This window comes from Alexandromys fortis, unplaced genomic scaffold, assembly GCF_014885135.2.
Source record: "Alexandromys fortis isolate MF-2015 unplaced genomic scaffold, M_Fortis_MF-2015_v1.1 scaffold_64, whole genome shotgun sequence".
NCBI classification, from domain to species: Eukaryota; Metazoa; Chordata; class Mammalia; order Rodentia; family Cricetidae; genus Alexandromys; species Alexandromys fortis.
Genome location: NW_026067976.1, coordinates 3370469 through 3386764, shown reverse-complemented (window position 1 = coordinate 3386764; position 16296 = coordinate 3370469). Strand labels below are relative to the sequence as shown.

At 48.5% G+C, this 16296-nt stretch overlaps 1 protein-coding gene across 1 annotated transcript in view; it reads left to right on the top strand.

Moving 5' to 3' along the window:
* The window catches only part of Adamtsl1 (ADAMTS like 1), a 919831-nt gene extending 914120 nt beyond the window's left edge, over window positions 1–5711 (top strand). Inside the window, exons 28-30 of the mRNA XM_050157409.1 lie at window positions 831–940; window positions 1576–1796; window positions 3177–5711. Of these exons, the coding sequence (XP_050013366.1) occupies window positions 831–940; window positions 1576–1796; window positions 3177–3283 (438 nt within the window). The 3' untranslated portion in view covers window positions 3284–5711. The remainder of the gene's footprint in view (window positions 1–830; window positions 941–1575; window positions 1797–3176) is intronic.
* The last annotated feature ends 10585 nt before the right edge of the window (window positions 5712–16296 follow it).

Below are 16296 nucleotides of genomic sequence, written 5' to 3'. Positions count from 1 at the left end.
TTGTAACCCTAAGTGGACAGTGCCCCTGAAATCTGGACATGTACACACCATGCACACACACACACCCAACAAAACTGCATGCCAGGAAGCAGGAAGCAGCACACGCCGCATGCTGGTAACAGTACCACTTTCACTAGTTACTTCACTATAATTACAAGTCTACTGTGGCTCGCAAACAGATGAACAGTGAAGTTGTACCTGGAAAGGAGTGGACAGACGCAGGCTGCTGAGTCACATGTATTTTGTTTACTTGTTTTCCCTTTGCCCATATACAGCTGGGGCAGATAACCTGCAGAGTCTCTTAACCAAAAACCACAATAGATGTCAAAATGGCCAACAGCATGTTAGGTCAAGAACAGGTCCCTTCTAAGGTGGGGGTGGCACCATGCAGCAGGTCACACCTCCATATTCATTTTCTCAGGAAACCTCACCAGAGTATATTTCATTTTACTCAGATTGTCCTACATGGACTATAATTTACAGAAAGTTATTTTTAAGTAGTTAAAGTAATCAATGTTACCAGCTATGGTATTGAGAGGCCTTCTTCTCCGAAGCTTACCACCACACTCCCAGGACATGACAAAATACTTTCGTGGGTTAATCCAGGTCAGCCTTCTCTGGTCTAAGCTGCACTTCCTTGGCCATTTGCAAACACAAGGCCCATATCCTGTAGGACAGTTGATGACATACAGCACATGCCAGTGAGCGTCTGCTATTTGATCAACAAAGAAGGGAAAGAAGAGCTACAGGTCTAATTAGTCGCATAGCCTGAGCATCGCAGCTTCCATCTTGGACACGGATAACATGCTATCCATCTTCCTCCCTCCCAGTGCAATGGGCCTTGCATAGGCCCTCGCCTCGCTGTGCAGCACAGACAAGTCTTTTGCCAGACCCGGGATGGCATCACCTTACCATCAGAGCAGTGCAGCGCGCTCCCCAGGTAAGACAAAGCCCTTGTCGTCCTCTACTTCAGCCCCTGTATGAACAGCACTAAGAGACCATGGTGAGCAATGTTGTTGCTACTCCAGTCTTCCACAAGGGGTCAGCTGTCCTGTGCTCCTCCATCTTACCTCAAGTCCCTAGCCTCTGGCAAAGAGTGCCCTGTGTTTGTTGAATGAGCCAGGTTGGGCTTTCTTCTCTCAGGGATGAAGCACACGTAAATGTTATTCACAAGGGAGGTCTGATTCCACAAGTGATCCATACTGATCTCTAGGTGAGCAAGAGGCACCTACGCCATGGCCACCAGACCACAAGAGCGTCACAAGTTCTTGTGAAGAGGCCATCTACAAGGTGTTATACTAGATCTCTTCTTCCCAGAGCTCTCTGTCCTCAGAAGTCCTGCCTTAACTTCAGCTCTGTATTAAACCAATCACAGTGACACCTCGTCACAGTGTAAAGGAATAGTCTGCACCAGAAAGATGCCCAGAAGAGGGGCCTCTTTAAGGTCCACGCTTATTTGTTTATTAGCAAGCAGAGACCAAGATCCTAACTTACCTACATCTCTGGGTTTGTAGTTTGTTTTCAAATCTAGTTCTCACAGAGATAGACCTTAATCCTGCCACCCTCCTCCTACAGGCCTGTGAGCACCCAAAACTGCTGGTCAGAGGCCTGCAGTGTACACTGGAGGGTCAGCCTATGGACCCTGTGCACAGCGACCTGCGGCAACTATGGCTTCCAGTCCCGACGTGTGGAGTGTGTCCATGTCCGAACCAACAAGGCTGTGCCTGAGCACCTGTGCTCCTGGGGGCCCCGGCCTGCCAACTGGCAACGCTGCAACATCACTCCCTGTGAAAACAGTACGTTCCAATCCCAAAGGACATTCTGCAAATTCCCCAAAGGCCATCGGGTACAGAGGGCGATCCCTGGGACTGAGCCTGAACACGGGGCATTGGATCGAGTTCTTTAAGGGATTGTGAGCTGGGGCCAGAATTGAACATTTTAAGTGAGGTACATGGGTGTGTGCAAGGATACGTGTGCACATGTTCAGGCCATTAAAGGTGCCAGGATATGTCCCAGGGGCTTCCACTGTCTTCATCCTGGGCTCAGAGAGCCAAGAGCTGAATAAAACTGGCCTCCAACTCACCTGCAGTCAACCTGGCTGGTGCCCACAGGGGAAGCCTAAACAGGGACAGAACACTGTTAGCACTGAAGAAGCATGCAGAATGGCTGCCGCTCAGCCAGCCCTCGCCCACCATTGTTCTGCTTCCCACCAAACAAGGACCTGCTGACCCCCTCCTCCCCAGCCCATGTGTGTCCACTGGAATGGAAGGGGAGACCGTGCCCCTGGGTTCTGACAGTCCTTCTACTCCCTGCATCCTCAGGTCTGGAGCCTCTCAGCCCCACCGCAGCATTTGTATTCTGATTGGTAGGGATCTAGTCTCTCCTCCTCGGAGCGCAGGACCCAGACTGGACATAGTTCCTCACAAAAGATGATGATAGATCTTTGCCAAGAACAGACAATAAAAATAAGTGTAATCATCCAGTATTTCCCATTCAAAGAACTGAGCAATCAGATAGTTCCCCACACTGAGTCAGATGGCCCAGTCCTTTTGACTCCCTGAGAGATGTATGATCTTTTCACTCTCTTGCGCCTGTCAGATGGTTGCCATATTCAGAAAGTACCGGTGTGTAGGGCAGGGAGTTAAAAAGCTTACCAGATACAGGCTGCGCCAGTGTTTAAGAACTTGCAGTGTCTGGAAGGCCTGCTGAGCTGAAGAACGAGAGACCTGGGTAAAGAAAAGAAAGCTGAACAGGGAAACTGAGGTCCAAGCACCTGAGAATATAGACCTTCAGACAGGTCCCTGCTTGTATGCTCTCTCACAAAGAACAGAAGTCTGTCCTTCTGGGAACCGTCTCTCACTAAAATACCAAAAGCCCATGGGGAAAACAGCAGGCAAGGAGGTGAGGTTATCCCAAGAGGAGGGGGGTTCAAATATCCATTCAGAAGTAGAAGTGGCCATCAGAAGCAAAGGCGGCCTTGAGATGGGCCCCATCGATCCACCAGACAGCTGCAGGAGGCTGGGGGGAAGGGGATGGCAAAAGGGACTCCAGAACCATGGGCAAGGTAGATCCCTGGGGCATCTTGCCAAGGACCTGGGCTGCTCGGCAGCAGCTGCACCCGTGAGCCTCTGTTTCACATCTCCTTTCTGTCCCCCTCCTCCCTCCCGCTTTCCCAGCTGAGTGCAGAGACACCACCAGGTACTGCGAGAAGGTGAGACAGTTGAAACTCTGCCAGCTCGGCCAGTTCCGGTCTCGCTGCTGTGGAACATGCGGCAAAGCCTGAAGACAGGGCACGGGGATGAATACCACCCTGGCCGCACAAAGGACTCATACAGCCACCTGGGACATGACTTATGCTTTCTTCCTTTTATTTATTTATTTGCCCCTCCCCACACACCCATGTCCACCTGCGCCCGCGATCCTAGGGACCCTGCCGTGTTTTCTTATTCAGCTAGCTGGAACAAGTATTGAGAACAGAGAGAGAGAGAGAGAGATGTCTGAAGGAGGTTACAGAGCAGACCAGGCAGACAGCAGCTCCTTTGTAGAGCTGGCTCCTTCCCAATCAGGGTCTCAGAGACACAGGAAGAGAAAGCCATAGTCCATAGGGATGGCAGGGAGCTGGGGTTTGTGACACATAGGTATAGGCATGGGCCAACCAGGAGTGTCATTCCTTTGTTTCCTGGGTGGTATGGTGGCAAGAATAGGGGAAATGCCAGACTGGATCAGAAACCAGGCCAGAATCCAGTTCTTCTGGAGGGGGTGGGGAACCGAGATAGGAAACCCATACCACAATGGAGACATGCAGAATAGACAGAAGGAATATGGCTATGCAAGAGATGGAGGCAGGGAAGAGGTGGGAGAAGAGAGCTTGTGTGTGCTTCTTGGTGGGAGGAGCTAGCAGGCAGGACAGATTTTAAAGCAGCCACGTGAAACCCATCTGACAGACCCGTGCATTGGTACATGCGCTGTCCTGTAGGTCAGCAGAAGTGAGAAGGGTGTCTGTCCGGCGTCTTCTCAGGGTACCCATGCTGCATGAAAGAAGGTGTGCCCTTAGTATGCTTCTGAAGGCGCCTCTTCTCCCTATCTATCAAGTAACCTTTGTGTCTGCAGCTGGGGAAAACCCAACAAGAGGGTCTGGCTCTGGCTGTGAAATAAAGCTGTCCCTGGCATCTCAGTATTTTAAATCAAGGCTCGCTAGCCCTGAACTAACTGCTGCTGTAGGCCATGGGCATCTGAGCCTGAGTACGCCAGGTTTTCCACCTGATTGACTTTGCCAGGGACAAGAATCATTGCTCACAAAGGATGCATTAAGCAATCTGTTGGCTGGCAAACATCTTTGGGGGGTAGCAACCCTTCCTACCAGAGCAGGCCAGGGAACAGGGTAGAACAGAGGGGCCCTGCATGCCCCCACAGTGTGCTTTCCTTATCCCAGCCATCACACATTGGGCCTGTGGGCCCTTCCCATACCACAGAAGAGAAGCTGTGCATCCTATTTATGCAGCAGGGTGGGGGTAGGGGTGGGAGTAGTAGGGTGCTATGGCCAAGCAAGAGGATGGCCAGAGACTCACGAGACAGTCCTCAAAAGCTTTTCAACCAGCCCCCAACACAAATACTATCCACCTATGTAGTTAGCACACCAGACTGGGTGAATGGACCACTCAGCAGGCCAAGCAGCACACACGATTCAGCAACACACGTCAGCTATAGATAAGGCTAGACCAAAAGCCCTTGGCAAAGCCCCACTCGGCAGAGAAGCTTCAATGCTAATATTTGCCTCCTCCCCGGAGCAGTTTCAGTGTAGCAGTTCAAGCAGCCAGAGCCCGGTACCCACCATCAGATAAACCACCCCTCACATACTCGCCAAAGTGATGTCACTACCACCGACATCAGGGCTGCCATTGTCCAGCTGTCCCGGAAGTTAAGTTTGGAAGATGGTGGTAATCTGTGTCCTCACTAGGTGCGCTATGGACAGTTAGGGTGGGCCTCGTCCTCATCCCAGAAATAGGCTCTAAGAAACTGAGTTACTAAAAATCAGTGTAATGTTTATTTAAAATAAAAGAGAGTGTTTCTATGTATATCTTTTGTGAATATTTATTAGGATTTCTTGTATAAAAAAAAAGTGCAATATTGGTAATTGTACATTGTCATCCAGAAAAGCAAAAACTCTTTGGGGAATTTACTTCCTGCAGCTGTGTTCCTAAAAACTCTGTGGTGATAACTGTATTCTTCCTAATTTTAAAAGAAAGCCGGTGTTTAACTCTGATCCATTACTCACTGTGTACACAGGGTGCATTAAAAAGCTAATGGGATGGGTGGGGGCAATAAAGTCAATTCGTTTGTGACACTAGTTACACATGGAACAGACACAACTGTCAACTAATACCGTTGATTAGCTCAATGGCTATTCAAAATTGGTGGTCAGCGTTTGGATTTCCGGAAAGGCAGGCATCCTCCAGCTCTGCCCCGTGTCAGAAGGTGGGGTCGGAAGTGCCTTTCCTAGCAAGCTGGAGCGCTTAAGTTTGGGAGGGAAAAGCAGTGTGCGCCTTGCATGAGATGAATGTACATTGAATATTTGTTCTGTGAATTGCGACTCAGCGGTGCCACAAATTATCGGGGCTGCTGGATAATGTGGAAGGAGGCCCTTCCTCCTCTAAAACACGAAACTGTATTTATATTTTTTTTGTACAGATAATACAGCTTATTTATTTAAATCCTGGTGTCAGAGTCTCTGTTAAACTCATTCCCTTCGTGTTCTATGGAAGGGGTGAACAGAACGTCCCTATTCACTAATTGAGTAGCTCCCAGCCGATTATAGATGTCGTGCTGAAATGGAGGGGCTGCGCTTTCCAGCTTTCGCTGGGAAGCTGGGGGCCCATGCTCAGAAAGGCCAACTTGGTAAATTACCCCAGAAGAAAGGCGATGGGAGGCATGTGCACATGCCGGCCGAGTCCCATCAAATAAAAGGACCAGTCATGTCCCTGACAGCCCTGTGTAGGAGACGGCAAGGATGCACGGTACCTCTTAGAAAACAAGCAAGGGGGACCGCCAGACTCCAGGGTGACTTCCTCCCAGCATGTGGGCACAGCATGAGGCAGCCGCGTTATGGAATTTTGGTTATGCATTGTAAGTGGAGACTAAGCTTCCTAGATCCCTACATTTAATCCTCAGACAACCCTGCAATTATCCTCATGTGCATATGACCTCCTTAACGCACACATACCCTTCCCCGCTCCTTTAAGGTGGCCAGAAGATGACTGTGCAGCATCTTAGGCAGCACTTATGGGAGCCGTGGCTTCTCCTGTCCCAACATGACTTCTTTTGGTTGAGAGGGCTCAGGCTCCTATGTCCCGATTTTTAACACGTTTTTATGGAAACGGAGATACTGGGGGGTGTGCAGAAAAGCTGCACGCTCATCTGTAGGGTTCTTCCTAGGCAGGGCTAGTGAAACGGCAATGTGTCCCCAGGCCTGGGTGACAGCCACACAGGACCACTGTGGAAAAGGCTCCAGAACTGCTCCATGCCCCACCCCCCACACACAAGCAACAGTGTCTTCAAAGCTGAACTCCAGACCACTTTCTAGAAACTTACCCCAGCATACCCCCTTCCTGTTGAGTACTGTAACAATACATCTGAAAGCTCTTCCTGAACTCCCCAGTGTTTTCTCAGAAACTTTAGGTTTTGCTCAAATACACACACACACACACACACACACACACACACACACACGCACGCACGCACGCGCGCGCGCCAGCAACAAATGTCCTGCAGCAATACCGTGGAGAGAAGAAAGAAACTTCAAAGGAAAAACACCAAGAAGACCCAAGAGGCAGGGAGGACTCAGATATAATGCATAGAAAAGGTTCCACCCTCGACCACAGATCCCCAATAAGAAGAAAGACTCCTGCTAAGATGCCGTGTACCACAGTAAACGCTTGGAAACTTGACCCCCCAGCTGGCTGAGAGTTACAGTTCCTCCTTTTAAAGTCCTGGCTGGTCCTTGTGCATGCCCAGAACAAACTAAATGAGCCCAGACATTAGAATCAGAATGGTCAGGAGTCACCAAAACTCCCTCACACTCCAGCCTCACCACCCAGCAAGGTAGCACGCCACGCAGAATGCTGGATGTGAGAAAAACGCCAGTTCTCTCAAGCCGAAGAAATACCGGCAGCTGCACAGGCCGAAGCTTTCACTGAGGCCAATCTCTTTATCATCACTATCCAAGCTCTCCTGGAATGGCAGGGAGAAGGACTGCTACTTCCACTGTTGCCTCTGTCTCTCCATGTTGGACAGAGAAGGAAGCCAGTCTTTCTTTCAGTGTTCAGTGTTGCCCAGTAGAATAAACAAACAAGAAAAGACATTAGTGATCAAGTGCCAAGCTGTGTGTTTTAGAGAAAAAACAGATCAGAGCATGCAGCCAACTCAGATGTGGGCAACCAACAAGCCCTGAGAAATACTTCCCAGAGCAAATGTTATCTCAGAGCCTCGGTGTGAAGCCCCCTGGCTGCAGTTACTGCTCCCAAATGTACGCATCATTACCATGTCTTTTGAAGGTACCGTAAAACACAGCAACGTGCTCATAAGCAAACGCGTAAGTAAAGGACGAGCTGAAGAGGTACCTCAGTTCTTCCTCAAACAGCTCCAGCTCCTCTCTTCGTCCTGCACATAAGCTTAATGATTCTCCGCTACTGCCAGACAAGTCACATCTCAGTGAGGCTCCCTAACGCAGTCAAAGTCATCCACAAAGGGAAGGAAATGGCGTAGAAAGACAGCACTGTTGGGAACAATCTACCACAAAGAGCCCTGTTTGGTGAACTAGCCTATAGACCACTAGCTGAGGGAGTAAATTAAACACGTCCAAATCTCGCTAGCTGAGCTACAGACTTCATGATTCAGACTCAGTATACACTGGATATGAGTTAAAGCAGAGAGGGTGTCCTGCCCAAGTCAGTCACACACTGCCACTCAGGAAATTACCAGTGTTGATATGGCCTTGAAGTAGACAGTGAGGAATCAAATGTAAAATGGACTTGACCGAATTTGACCCCAAATCCCCGTCTGCTCCATCTCTTGCTCTTCTTGTCCACTTAGGGGTGCTCTTACAGGCCAAGTCTACAGCACCTCGTCACAAAGTCTGTCACAAACGTTTATCTTTATATCTTCAGCCTCCCTCAGCTTCTTACTCAGCCTCCCAAGTTCTTTAGTTGCTTTGTCAATAGCCCGACATGGGTAGGCCAATATTGGCAAGCGATCCTTTGGAAAAAAAACTGGGCTGTCACCTTCCTTGTCAACCAGAAGTTTATAGTTTCACTCCAGTGGCCCCTGTGAAACACCTGGTCCCAATCAAGCACATGTGTCACGCCTCTGATAAGACAATATACAGCTGTCACTCACTCCTGTGTTTTCAAAGGGCAAAATTCTCCTCCAACCAAGCATTTCCCAGGCTTCCCCTAACGATATGGTTTATATCTACGTAAACAGAAGTTAAATGTACAGTTTTATGTGTGTTAGAAAAAAAAGCATACAATGGGGAATGGTTCTCTTGCTGAACGTAAATACTATTTGTCTAAGCAGAATGCTTAGGGCCTCAGAGATTGCACAGTCAGCTTTGAGACCAGAGAGAATGCTGGGAGGTCACCTCTTCCTTTGGGGCTTCCTGATACCCAGGACTGACCTTTCTACACATCCTATGGAGGAACGTAGACAAGCTGTGGATGACTTAGTTACCTGGGAAGCAACTCCGCACGATGTTTAACGGTCAAGGTCAAGAGGTGTGCCATGGCTTTGGTTTTCAGCCCCTCGATCCCACCACGGTTGTTTTTCAGAGGAGAGTTAGTTGAAAGGTCAATAAATGACTTAGCTGAGGCCAGGGGAGGAAGATAAAACTGTTCCAACTGTCATCCATATAGTCCTGTCCTTTGGCTTTAGATCAGCAGGTCAAAATGCAAGGGCAAGTGGCAGATGCCAGTTCCCAGGACTCCCATTCTGAATTCTTCCACCTACTCAAGCCCTCCCTACTGGAGTGGAAAGACAATCACCTAAAAGCAGGGCTCCATAACCAAAGCCCCCATTCCTTTTCACCATGAGGGTCTGCTTTTGGCCCTGGTTGCAGCAGCAGGCATAGAAAAATCCCAAGTCTCCATCCCAGTCCAGAGCTTATGGCTCTGCTTTTTCCTGCCCTGTGAGTCTCTATCCTTCTCACCTTACTTCCTTCTTCCTGATGCTCCAGCCCCCTCTCCCACCACACTCCTTCCCCGGCCTTTGACGTCAACTCTGGGCCCAAGCACATGGGTCAGTCCAGGATGGGTCTGTAGAGCGCTCACAGCCCACTTGAGAACCTGGCACAACCCACCACAGATGCGGTGCATCCTATTTCCAATGTGAAGGCTGCCGGGCTCTGGGGAATCCCTAGCACTGCTTCTCACACTCAGCACGCAACGCTTACCCCACTCTCCTCTTCCACGGAGTTTTCACAAAGCTCACCTGACTTCAAACCCTTTGAACTCACTCGGCTTTCCTACCATCCATTTAACTTAAGACAGAACTGTTGTTCTCTCTGTGAAAACCTCAGTATAGCTTCACGTTTATGGAAAGAAATTCAAGTTATGTCCTGGAGTTAGTTCCCCAACACATACAATGCTCCCGCATAATCCAGCCTCCAGAGGTGAGCATTGCAAGCGCTTCAGACAAGTCTGAACAAGTCATCTGTTACACAATTTTCATTAAAGATACACAGATAAAAAAAAAAAAAACGAGTTGTGTTTTAGGCCTTGAAAAAAATACAGTAAGTCTGCGCCCCAGCACAAATGTGCTAACATTCCAGCTGCTCGGGCTACAATGAGCCCCTTCAAACTTCAGGTGCTGCCACCTCCAGGGAGCTAAGAGTGAATCACAAGAGGCAATGACAGCTCCTCCCTTAAGGACTGGAGTAGGAATAGAGTCTGATAAAGGAGCTTGAGGGACTGAGTTGAGCCTCTCTTGTCCTTCCACTTCCTGCCACAGGAGAACACAATGTTTCTCCCTTTACAAGGACGCAGTGTTTAAAATGCCATCTTGGAGACAGAGCAGCTCCCCAAGGATGCTGTACCTTAGCCTTAGAGTTCCTAGCCTCCAGAGCCATATTCTCTCTCTCCTCTCTCTCTCTCTCTCTCTCTCTCTCTCTCTCTCTCTCTCTCTCTCTCTCTCTCTCTCCTCCCTCCCTCCTCTCTTTCTTTGTAAATTACCCATTCTGCTGCATTCTAACAGCAGAAATGGACTAAGCCTTACCCTGGGAATCTGTCAGTATCATGATCGAAAGAAAGCTAAAACTGGTTTGGATTCTCTGAACCTAACTCTGTTTGCTTGATCTGACCAGAGAAGGTTTCACAGTTAGTTACCACGGGAACACTGACCTTGAAACAACCACAAGGTTTCACAGTTGTTATTATGGGAACACTGACCTTGGAGCAACTGCATCTTTACAATAGGACTTACTCAGACCCAAGGACCAGGCTACACAAGGGCTTTGGGTTGGGTTGATAACATTTGTGCTAGCTCTAGAATTTGGCCTCGTGGTCACGCACCACTTCAGCCTCTTGCTCACTTTTACTAAAACAGCTTGCACCTGCTTTTGTGCAGCAAGGACTTCTATGCGCAAAGAAACTTCCTCAAAGGACAATGCCGGCTATGACATCCCTGATTTCAACCCCTCTACAATTCCTGCCGCCAAAGAAAGAGACTCTAGGAAACTCTCTCCTTCCCTTCACCCACTGCCCTCATCTCCTTATTGGACTTATGGTTGAAGGATAAAATTAAGCCTGTCATCTGTGCTAACTCCCACTCTTTCTTTAAACACCCACACAACCAAAGTTACTTACCCATCCCCGGTGCCTGAAAACCATCATGCCAGAAGGACCTTTTCTGCTAGAGGGATAATGGGGGGGGGGGGGGACAGACAACACAGCTTCCAAACATGACAGGATAGTGTGGTCACCCCTTGTTGATCAGAGACCACAGTCTTATGTAGAAGCACCAAATCTCATTCTGCAGAAGAAGCCTGCTGTCTGTCCAGCATCCAAATGTCCTACATCAGTGCCCCATAATCTCAATGAATAGCAACTATGACCTTGAAATTATTCAGACAGAATTCTAGATTGTTCTCTAACCAGCAACAGCCACGGTCTGCCTTTGAAACACATCCAGAATGTAACACTACTCTCATGACACATACTCCTACGCCTAAGACTGAGCCTGCATCACTCTCCATAGGGTAAGTCTCCATCACGCTCCATGCAGAATGTCTGCTACCAAGCCCTGATTCAGCCAGGCTACCTGCAGCCTCCTCAAGCAGTCTGAATGAACACTATGCTAATTTCCACAAGTCAGACCTCCACATTACCCAATGTCAAGCTTGACTTTGTGGCACGCCTTGATTTGCCGCCTTTCTTCTTCCTGGACACACCTAGACAGAAACATGGCCACATCAGAGCCTTTCTCTAGCTGTTCCTTGTTATCCACTTGGCTCCTTTAAACCTCTCCGTCTCCTCAGTGACACTCTCCCTTTCTAGCTGCTCCATTAGCTATAGCGAGTTCCTGAACTCTACTTCATCCTGACTACATTTTCCTATGTGCTGATGGCTTCCCTACAAGTCATAAACTCATGTTAATAAATATTTGTGTGTTTCTTTTAATTTTATGCTGTTCAGTACGGTCTAATTGTTTATTGTGATGAATTTTTATGACTAGACTTTGACTATCTCCCCATGGAAAGTTCAATGGACAAGATCTGAGTCTGACCTCTCTAGTGAGAGAGCCTAAAACACACAGAAGAAAATCTGGTACCAAATATATATTTTCTCAAGGAAGGAATAAATGTACAGATGGTGGACAGAGGGGAGGAGAGAAGGAAGGAAGGAGGTAGGAGGACAGGGAGGGAGGGAAGGAGACAGGAATGGAGGAAGGGAAGAAGGGAGGGAGAGAAGGAGGGAAGGAGGGAGGGAGGGTTACTAAATAAACAGGATGTCCCATGACCAGAGTGAAGACAACTGCATGGGGCTATGGGAGCAGAGGCTAGGCTAACCAAGGGGAAATGTGAGGAGACACAGGAGGCAGAAGGGGGGGGGGGGTTCTGAGTCACCGCCTGTCACGCTGGGCACTTACCTGACAAGCAGAGGAGATGGTGGCAGGAAGATGCTGCAGAACTACCTGGAGGTGCTCCTAGGCCAATAGCGGACTGGAGCATGTGCCAGCCCAGAACTCTAAGGGAGGAACTACACAGATCCAAAAAGGGCACCAGAGCCTCAAGTCCTGTGTCCACAACAAAGGAGGAGAATCATACTCTTCAAGAACCTGTTAAGCAAAAAAAAAAAAACACAATCTCCGCAAATACGGTTGTTTGCAGTTTTATAGTGAGATACACATGCTCTATGTGACTACTATAAAATCACAAGTTGAAAACACCTTTTTTCCTTCGGCAAACCCCAAAGGATCATTTTCTACAGTGAAAAAAAAAACCTGTTTTGAACAGAGAGCTTAAAATTTTCGAACTGGGCCTGGTGGGACATCCCAACACACATGAGGCTAAAGCAAGAGAAAAATGAGTTTAGGGCCAGCCTGGGTTGTATACATCAAGACCGTGTCCTTTTATTTGTTGATGTTTTACACTCACTTTAAATAGCCTTCCTCTCTTGCATTCCCAAGGAAATGGATGCTGTGTAAAGTAGCCCTACTGTGACCTAATCAATACTGTGGAGTCTATGTCTCTTTATCTCCCCCTCCCTCTCCCTCCTTCTCACCCCTTCCTTTCTCTCCCTCCCTCTCCCTCTCCCTCCCTCTCCCCCTCTCTCTGGTACATATGTATACACACATATAACAGGATGAATTTGAATGCTAACCTGTATTAGTTGTGATAGACCCGGCACACACACCTACCGACACAATTACCATACTCAAAGTAACATATCTATAAACGATATTCATTTAAATCATCTCAAAGATCCTTCTTTCCTCTCAATCTGAACAGCCTCTCCATCTCTCTAGCACATCCTCTCTTCCACGGCACTGTTCAAAAGCTGCTCTTTTGTCCCCAGGTCCATCTCATATACAGTTATTTCACCTAAGCCAATAAGCAACCTGGGAGGAATTTGCCAAGTGGATCAACCTCTTTGAGCCCCAGCTGCTGGCTTGACCAGGGTGCGGTCATGCAGATTAAGGGAGAGGGTACCAACTGTGCTTCTACAGTAGCCCGTGGGGCTTTACCTAGGACACACACAAGCCCGTGGCCCATCATAAACTTTCCCAGGCTCCCCTCGATCTGCACTCTGGCTGTACCTAACCTCCCATTTATCAATAAGCCACAATAGAAATAGTCAACAGCCAGGATGTTTCAACATCCAGAGAGGACCCTGAGGCCCTGCAGAATCCAGTGAGGTTCCAGGATCATCAAAGGAGACAGCACCACATGTTTGCGTGGCATGTGTATTTTATTGTCTTCCAAACTTGCTTGAAAAAAAAATTTATGATGAGTACTTGGCAGTATTTCTTGATGTGTGTTCCAATAGGTTTTACACAATAAAAAGGACTTATTGTCAGAGTTTAAAAATGATGTTTCTGTCTGCTCAGAATTCATCCCTCCCTTCCCTGGAAACTACATTTCAGTTCTCCCTCGAGAGCGCACGCCACCTCCAGCCTTCTGTTATTCATGTGGTTCACATGGTTTGACCCCACGCATACTCCTCCGTGCAGGGGTGGACCCCGGTTTAGGCCTGGACAAGAGGCATTTTTCTATTGCCGTGACAACCAGTTTGGGAATCAGACTTACAGTCGGCAAAGACTCAACCGTGGGATCTTTACTGGAACCTCTGGGCTTGCGGAGCGAGAGGATACAGGAAGCTTAGTGTCACTAGAGACAGATGCTCACACTTACCAGGCATGCCTTAGCAAGCAACGCGGAAGAAAATGCATGGAACAGAGAGACTCCTCGCATCACCAGAACCCCTCTGTGCAGCCAACTCCACCTACGGCCAACACTGAAGCCCGAGACTGTTCAGTGGACTGAACTAATCAATCTTCTGTCCTTGAGCACTTAGGGATGTAGGCACGCGAATAGCTACTCTGGGTTCCACAAAGATAAACAAGGTGTCTTTACTCTGTAGCATCCCAGAGACTTCAAAATATAAACATGCGTTATGGTTCTGTGTCGGGAGGCTACCCAGGAAGCATTTCCCACACCAGTCTACTGAACGGCTTTGGAAAGAACATATCGTGGGGCTTACAGTCCACAAGAAAACACCTTCGGAAAAGCTAGTACACATTACCTGTCTGCTAACCTAATATGAAAATACTGAAAGTCCCCATTCCCTTGTTATTCTGGATAAATGAGACAAATGGGAATTCATTTATTCAACACTGTGGACGCATTTTTCCAGCCTTTAAAAATGTCCGTGTGTAATTTTTTAGTCATTTTTCTAAATTGGGGTCATAAGCACAGCCCATAGTCTATTTTTCCCCAGACTTAATAAAATATGTGTGCGCATATACAGACTTCTCTTTATTACATCAGGGTCATAATTCCTGCACCGCTATGCTTTTGATTTCCACCTTCTAAAATGATTTTGCTCTTAGCCTCACTGCCAAGCTATTGGTTATCGCTGCTCGTTGTTATAAATGTGTCTCCCTCTAGCTGTAGCCCCTGCATGCTCATGGAGGAAGGGCTAATCACCCCCAAAACCTCAGGTGGGCTGATAAACTCCTGACAGGAAAAAAGTGGGCCCACTGATAACAGCTTCTGAAGGAGGTTAGGATCCAGAAGCCCCTGATAAGATCAACATACCAACCTTCCCACAATGGGATTTACAACTTTGATGCTGCAGGGGAACAGGCCTGCATATGAAATACCACCCCCTCTTCCCCCACCACCACCACCCAAAGCTTCTCTTGAAATACCGCTCTCCCCCACCCCCACCCCCACCCACCCACCCCCCCACCCCCCACCCCCACCCAAAGGTTCTCTTTTCCGTCCTGTAAAGGCCCAAGATTTCTGTGCCTGGGCACACAGTCTTTGGGGAAATAGTGGGGTGGCAGACTCAAGGCAGCACATACACTGTGTAAAGTACCCATGGCTGCACCTAGAACCCATGCCAAGGGTGAGCTGGGCACCAGAATGGCTGCTGGCTTCCAGGTTCCTGCTTGGTTTTGAACAGCTAAAGTTCTCAGATAAGTGACCTCGACTATGGAAAGTGTTGCCATCTTCACTAAAGAACACCGATTTAACAGTAAGCCCTGAACTGTTCTTAGAAACCATAAAGTCTGCTTTTTTTTTTTTCTTTAAACCCAGGGGAACCCATAGTCCAAAGGAAAGTTCCATTTCTTAGTTTATAAGTCATCCATTGGCATACAAGTCAGAGTTCAGTCATCTCTCAGGCATGCTGTGTGTGCACCTCTAAGTCTCAAGTCGCTATCTGCCTGACGAAAGACGGCTTGTGGGCTCCTCCGGGTATGGTCCCGTGATGGAATGAGTGGGAACTGGGGAAACATGGGGTAACCGCACCTTGCTTTGTCATTGACATTACAAAGCCAGCCCTGAGCAGAGAAGCAAAAGCAGAGCCGCCAATAGAGTCAAGCAGAGAAGCAGGAATTTCGTGAATCCTTCAGAAAGATCCATAGCTGCGTTCGCAGTCACCCCGAGGCTCGGCAAGGAAAAGCCATTAGGATCCCTCATGTCAGCCTCTAAAGATCCAGAGGCAAGGACTGGGGGCACCTGGTGCTCAGGACGGGCCGGAAAGAAAAACCCAGTTTACCATTGCTTTGATGCCTTTTCCAGAATGCAACACATGTTCTTCTGGAAGGTTCGCGGGCTCCAGGGCTCCTCTTGCATCACCAAGGTAGGGAGGGGCCAAGCACCTGCTTGGAAAGCCATGTGCAAATTCAAGGTCTGCTCTGCCAAAGAAAACACCCCTCCTACCCTCCAACTCCAGCATTTATGCTCCAAAGGGCCCCGGTCTGCCCCCACCCAGACCTGCTAAACAGATGTGGGCTTAGGCGATAGCCGGAGGGGCTAGGGAGCCATTAGTCTGCTGTTAGGACGGTGCTCGCCCCCACCTGCCTGGCCGGCTTGCTCTCGACGAGTACGCAGCTGAAAAGCATCTTACCAATGTAGGAGTCAGAACCATTAGAGAATCTTGAGGTTCCCAGGCACTGTTATCTAACTGCGCTGAGAGAAAGGGAGAAAGGGGAGACACTACAAAAACTTAAAATCCACAGTCACCCAAACAGACCACATCTAAAGTAACGGAATGGGAGACAAGCAAGTTATTAAGGAAA